This window comes from Leptonychotes weddellii, unplaced genomic scaffold (genome assembly GCF_054177405.1).
Source record: "Leptonychotes weddellii isolate Sample4059 unplaced genomic scaffold, ASM5417740v2 HiC_scaffold_10974, whole genome shotgun sequence".
Classification (NCBI taxonomy): Eukaryota; Metazoa; Chordata; class Mammalia; order Carnivora; family Phocidae; genus Leptonychotes; species Leptonychotes weddellii.
Window position 1 is genome coordinate 1 of NW_027687048.1, and position 7,098 is coordinate 7,098.

The 7,098-nt window shown below is 50.4% G+C and overlaps 1 protein-coding gene across 1 annotated transcript; it reads right to left on the reverse strand.

Annotated features, from left to right (window-relative positions):
- Positions 1-3,096: 3,096 nt before the first annotated feature.
- LOC102744268 (melanoma antigen preferentially expressed in tumors-like) lies at positions 3,097-6,918 on the reverse strand. Its single transcript, XM_081809559.1, is given in 4 exon segments — positions 3,097-3,403; positions 3,406-3,961; positions 5,078-5,686; positions 6,086-6,918. Coding segments are annotated over 4 exon segments (1,575 nt in total). The 5' UTR covers positions 6,379-6,918; the 3' UTR covers positions 3,097-3,286.
- Positions 6,919-7,098: the final 180 nt, after the last annotated feature.

The following is a 7,098-nucleotide window of genomic DNA, read 5'->3' on the forward strand; positions in this document are numbered from 1 at the left end:
AAGAATTCCTCATACCAGTGAGGTCATATGATACATGTCTTTCTCTGTTTGACTTATTTCGCTCAGCATAATACCCTCCAGTTCCAACCACATCGTTGCAAATGGCAAGATCTCATTCCTTTTGATGGCTGCATAATATTCCATTCATCATATTATATTAAACTCTGCTTGTCCAAATGCTGAGTCACCTCTCCCTCTTGTTCTTCCGCTCTTTCTAAATTCATCTTGACAACTCTTTGGTGTCTGGACCAACAGCCTCCTGTGAGAACCCCAGGTTTGTCCCCTCTCAGTGCTGAAGTTCTCTCTCTGGAGCAGCAAATGAATCCCAACCAGAATTTAGCTCAGCCCGAGGGGTCTCCCGTTGCTCAGCCGATCTGTCTTTTTAAGTTTCACAGCCCAAGATCACGGGTAAGACACGAGATTGGTCAGGCAATGTAAATATGCTTCTCACGATGATTTCACGTCAGTGGCGGAGTCTGGGCTACTTCTCTCTCTTTCTGGTTGTAGAGCCACACCCCTGCCCTTATCAGTAGTAATAGCAGTAATCTGGGTTCCTAATACTGATCCAGGGGGCGCCTGGGTGGCTCTGTCGGCCGAGCATCTGACTCTTGTTCTCAGCTCAGGTCTTGATCCCAGGGTCTTGAGTTCAAGCCCTGTGTTGGGCTCTATGCTGGGTGGAACCTACTTAAAAAACAAACAAACAAAAAACAAAAACAAAACAAAACAAAAAAACACTACTACTGATCTGGATTTTGGGTCAAGTCAGCAGTTCTTGCTGGCATTAGGAAATTGTTCAGTTCTCCCCGACTCCCTCTCCTAGAACTATTTGACATTTTCGTTCTGCCCAGGCCTCGGGTCTCCTTTCGGTGTCTTTTCAGCCTCTGGATGATTCCCCAGGCTTGTTACACGAGATTGCACTCTGATTCTTTTCTATCCATATTCTTCCCTCTCACGTCCTTATCCCCCAGCTGCCCTAAATCCAATCTGCCTGTCTCCTGTGCAGATCAGGTGGCTCCAAGGTGAATTACTACTGAACAACTTACTCTGTGTGCCATACCCTTCTGCCTGCTTTCTGATGACCTGGAGACTCCTATCTTCCTCAACAGGGCCTTCATCTATGTGGTCCCCCTGCCACCAGCAATCACTACCTCCCCAGGCCCCTTTGTATGACCATCCTTATTGATGAGGACTCTCCCCAACCAAACCCAGCTTTTAAAAACCTCATTGCCTCGATACCATGCCTCTTTGAACATTTTGATGGCAAAGTCTAAATTCCGAGTAAAGAATCTTGCCAGATTTCTCTCTCAAATGAGGTCTCCAGGCCAAAGAGAGTCCTGACTGTAGGACGCCCTGCGTTAAAAGCAAGATGCACTGTTGACTTTTTCTTCCTTGACTTGTGTTGGGCAGCTATGATCATCACTCTGCTGCAGTGGGCCATCCATGAACAGGGCACTCCAACGCATGCTTTTCGTGTGAGTCCCATAGGTAAATCTCACCGTGTCGTTATGGAGTATTGTCTCTATTTTGTGATTGAGGAACCCAGTGCTGAGATCATGTGATGCTTTGTTTTTTGCTCTTCCTCCCAGAGAACCTGCCCATTTTGTAAACTTTTCCTCAAATCCTAGAGCTGCTGGTTCCCATTCTGGAAATTAGTCCCTGTAACTTGGGTCTACGTAAGGGATGCTAGGACAAGGTGCACGTCAGGAAAAAATGAGATATTTTCCTGACCCTCTTTTTTGGGGCATTCCATCAGTTACACAGATTTCTGTTTTCTCTTCTGCAGAAATGGCAAAGTGTGTCCCACAAACTGATGGGCCCGTTTCTGGTTCTTTAGGTGTAGGATAGGAGGCTAGAAGGCAGAAGAGGGTAACCGCTATAGGAAGAGATCAAGGGGCCAGTTGTGTGTGGCAAAAGAGGAAGGTGCTGACACCCAGCAAGGACAGTGGTACGTGTGTGTGCACGCGCACACACACACACACGTGGCTAGTACTGAATGAGAGGCAGTGGAAGAACAAACAGGGCTGACTTGCTTATACTCAGGGAAATGTCAGTTGGAGCCCTGCCCTGGCTGGGCCTTGTGTGGTCTTCTCTCCAGGTATTTCTCTGGGAGGCCATGCAGTGAGGGAGGTGAGGCAGCCTAGGGACAGGATGCAGGGGTGTGGGGACAGGGATCCCTCATGCTCGCTGGACAGCTAACTACCCATTGACCATGGAGTCCGACCCCACAGTGTGATATCCTCATTTGGATGATTGGTCTCACAGGGTGGCCCCACCACACCCCCAATTCCCAAGTCTGACATTTACCTGCATCCACCCAAGTGTTCCCCAGGACATGGTAAGGGTTTGCTTATTCATTCTTAGGACCCAAATCCATAGCATCTTCCTTGCTCAGAGTTGGCTTACTACCTTTGATAAGGAGGAAGGTGGATTTTTTGGAGAGAAAGTCAAACACGCACTGACGTGACCTAGCCCCCACAAAAAGAGGTCATATTTTTAATGTGGGAAACAAATATGATCTCAGTATTTTGCTAAAAGGAATTTAGGTATTTTTACTGACCACAACTAACTGAATTCAAGAAAGGACTGCACCTGGTGGGAAGACAGGAATGGGCTGGTAGGGCCCAGAGGCCCCAGCTCATCTGCAGGGTGTACATCCCCTCCAGTATTGGGGACCTGACTTGTACACAGTAAAACCCTACCTTGGTACAGCCAAAGGTAGGGATGGAGACTTTGGACCCACTGGGGAGAAGTGCTCGAGTCCAGAGTCTTGGCAGAGTTAGCGAGGACCCCTCCAAAGCACCTTTCCTCCAGTGGTACTATTGGCCCCCTAGTGTGTTCTAGGCCCTGAGGATGCACTTTGTGTGTGTTGACTGCTTAAACAGCCACAGAAATTAAGTGAGGAGGTAAGAGATGCACCAGAGATAAGAGCCAAATGCAGGAATGATAAATGGTGCCAAGAACTCCTGGGGCTGAACCTCACCCAGCTTAGTGTCTGAGCATCATGGATGCTATACCTTCTTGTTTAATCAGGAACTGCAGATTCCTGAGGTTTAAACTGGAGAATAAGCTTCATGTAGCACAGAGGACACCAGATGGTTGACACTGAGGTTCTCTTTATTTCTGACCATGTCTTTACAACCATCCATGCAGGGATAACTCCCACGTCTACCGCCCAAACCTGAGTCTCCCTCTAGAAATTCAGATTCATTATTTCTAACGCTGTAAGATGCATCTCCCCAAAGATCCTATTAACTCCCAAGTCAACATACCCGCCCCCCCCAACCAATCACCTTTCCTTTTCCTGCTCACATCGGGCAGATTTTCTCAAACTGTGGCTTCTGCGCTCCTTACGCCTGGGCTTCAGTGTCCAGTATGTGTCTCCAGCTAGGCAGGCATGTAACAGGGGCACAGAATGGGCTCGGGGTCATAGAAAGTCCTGTCGCCGCAGTGAGGGCAGGGGTTGGCACTGAACCAGACCATGCCTGGCCGCCCCAACTCCTGCAGCATCTGCTTCAGCCTGGCATGCAGCTGGGCAAGTCTGCCCAGGTGGAGGGTGCCACGGGCATCCTCGTAACTCTCCAGGGGGGCCGGATACAGCACGTGACTCAGCTTGCTCAGCCCAATGGTGTGGCGCAGCAGGTTCTCCAGGACGGCCATGGAGATGGGGTTTCCACAGAAGCTGAAGGTTGTGAGCTGGGAGCAGCGGCCCAGGGCAGGCAGGATGACAGTGAACTGGGAGTCCATGATCCCACACTCATCTAAGTCCAGGTCCTGGAGGGTGGCGGAGGCTCTCTCTATCAGAACTTGGAGAGGCCCAGGACTCATATTGGTCAGGCTGACCCCGCTGAGACCCAGGTCCTTTAGCTGACTGACGTTCAGGTGCTGGGACAGATGTGTCAAGTCAGATTCCGAAAGCAGGCAATTAGTTATTGACAGGGTCTCCAAGGGGGTCTTCAGGCACCTGGGGAGAGACAAAGCAGTTAGTTCTGGGGGGAACAGATGTGGCGGGCAGAGGGACATGGGGATGACCTGGGCTTTGAGGAAAGAGAAGCCCATTCTACCCAGACCCAGGGCATTACAGATGAAGGTCAAGCCCCAGGATGCTGCCTGGGGGAAAAAAAGGACTCAAATCCACCCAAGTTTCAGGGGAGTCCTTTCTGCATTACTCATCTGCTGGATGACTTGGTCAAATGAATGAAATCTCAAATGCCCCCTTTGCTGTCAAATGCAGCACAGCATGCCCCTCGGAAGTGCTGTGAGCAGGAATCAACCCAACAATGTGATGCACTCAGAGGGGAGCCTGGCCCCACGTCTCCAAAAAGGAAATGAATCAGTGAAGTTTAGTACTGGGAGACAGGACTAGAAATGCTTTCAACTCGGGCTTCCTTCTGGCTGCTTCTACAACCCCAGTCAACGGTACCTGTTTCTGATGAGGCTAATGGGAGATGTGCACAAAGAGCTGATCTGGGCAAGGCCTGGCAACACGCAGCCTGCAGGGCCTAACTTGGATCACTGTATCATCCATGTATCAGCTATCACTTTCCACAAGTCTTCACTCCTGCTCCCTCCCTTTCATCCGCCTCCCCCTAATCAAGCATTCCCTCTCTATTGCCTTATGTGGAACCCAGAGTAACCCTTTACAGACAGGGAACTGGAGGCAGGTTTGGAGGGAGAGGCTCCGGTTGACAAAGCTGCCAAGTGCAGAACTTGTGATCCGAAACCTCACATCGGATACACTTTCCCTTCATCAATGCCCTCAAGTTCAGTTATTTTTGATCATCATAATGTAGGCATCATTTTCTCAGGAAGAATTCCCAAAGCCACCCTCCCCTGCCCCAAAGCCCCCCTTATATAGATTCCTAACTAGAGTCCCCTCCGAATAGCATCTATCCTAGTTCATACCTCCAACCTTTATCTGGGACATTATGTGACAACATGTGTGGAGACAAAGCAGGGACAGTGTGTGGACCTTCTAGTGACTCATGATACACTCTGGCACATGACAGATGCCCATTATTGTTCACTGAAAGAAAAAAGGGCTTATGCTCATCCACTGAGAAACCTCACCATCCCTCACCTGAGCACCTGGTCCAGGCGGTCTTCGAGGAAGGAGATCGAGTCCAAATAGAGCTCCTCAAGGTGGTGCAGCCTGAGGAACTGAGCAGTGAACTGTCTGACACACTGCTGCTCCTTCGCCAGGGTGCTGTGGGAAGACATGTGGATGTGTGAGAGGAGGAGCCTGCGCAGATTGCCCATCTGACCCACATGAGGAGCAAACTTCCCCAGGGTGGACAGTTTCCAGGTGCAGTTCACTTCCAAATCCTGGATAGAGTCCAGCTGTACGATGTTCAGGATCTTCTTGACGGTCTGCATGGGCACTGCGAAAATCTTCAGCTTCTTACAACACAGGCGCAGCAGACCCTTCCTCTGCTGGACTTTCTGGATGAGGTAGGCGAGGGACTCGTCAGGGGTACCTTCCTTGAGGCAAAGGTCTATCAGCACCTCCACGGGAGCCAAGGGTGGCTTGGGCCCTGGCTTGCAACCCTCCACTTTTCGCCTCTTCCTCATGGGTTGGGCCACCTCTGGCTCCAACAGGGAGTACATACTGGCCCTGGTCCCAGACCACACAGTCCAAAAGTCCTGATGAGCATTCTTCCGTAAATCTAGCACCTGCAGTTTCCACCTCCTGCAGGGAAGATGGGAGACAGACTGAGATGCTTTCAGATCAATGGGGAGTAACACAGAATCTAGGCAAGGCCCAGACGCCTGACCTGCACTTTTACTCCACACCCTGGATGTCAGTGGCTCCTTGGGCTACTGGGATCCTTCTAGGTCCCACTTGCAGTACCTTTAAGTGCTACCGGGAGGAAGTGGGCAACATGTTCCTTTTGGTCACCCTCTGCATCTCAATCAGCCCAACATGTCCACAGCCTGTTCCCAGAGTGATCCCAGAGATGGCCCCAAGGCTGTTCTGAGCTTCCTCACAGAAGCCTCTGGCCCGCCCTGTGGCCCTGCACTTTCCCTGACCCCAGCTGTATCTTGCTTGGATCCCCAAGGCCCTCCCAGGCTACAGGATCACCCTCACCTGGGGCGAACCTCCTGGGTAAGCAGGACATCAAGTCCATCGAGCGCAGCTTGGAAGGTCTCCTGGTGAGGCTGCTGCTCCTTCATCAGGGCCCCCAGAGGGAGGCAGGCGAAGGGCCAGGCCTGCACCATCGCCTTCAGGGTCTCGCTGTGCCTCCCAGCGAAGGCCGCCGTGAACAGCGGTGGGAAGAGCTCCATGGGCAGCACCTCCAGAGCAGCGATGGCCGAGGCCTGGTCCCTCAGCAGGCTCTGACCCGCCAGGTCCAGGAGTCTGGGTGGAGCCGGCATGCTCATCCTGATGAATCTGCTCCGAAAAGAATCCTGGCGAAATATTCAGGGAACAAGGCTGAGTGCCAGTCCTTCCACCCTTGAGAGGAACCAACTCAAGGCCAAAGTCACTGGTCTGGCAATAGTTGGGGAGTCCTCCGTTTACCCCAATTCCATTCTCTGCTGGGTGGCTTTGCCCCTGCTGGCACCAGAATGTGCATCTTGCCAGGCCCCGATGGGGGAGCAAGATCACCATTGCTCCCATCCCATATCCAGCTACTGCCACATTTAATTCTAGCCCACTGCAGAGTTAGTACCAAGGAGCCTGAAAACCGACCCCATCCATTTCAGGGAGAAGTTGCTGACTGTCCCCTGAATATTGAACATATAGAGGAATAAGGAATGTCACGTGACCCAGAATGAGCCCCTTCTCAGATCTAACAAATAAGCCCAGATGTGAAAGATTAAGGAACACCTGGACAATGAGTAACATTACATCATTTAAAAATTTTTCAACTGTAAAAGTAGCATAACAGTATTCTACAGCCTGTGGAAGTTGGTGATGGAAAAAATATATACTATTTTAAGATGATTTTATTACATGTCTCTCCTATGAATATGAGAATTACTATTTTATTTAGGGGAACACAGAGCTCACATTCAGAACAAGACCTCCACTTTTAAAAATATTCAATGAAATATTTTTTTTCTATGGAATTTTTTTTAAGCCTTTAGTTTATTATTTTT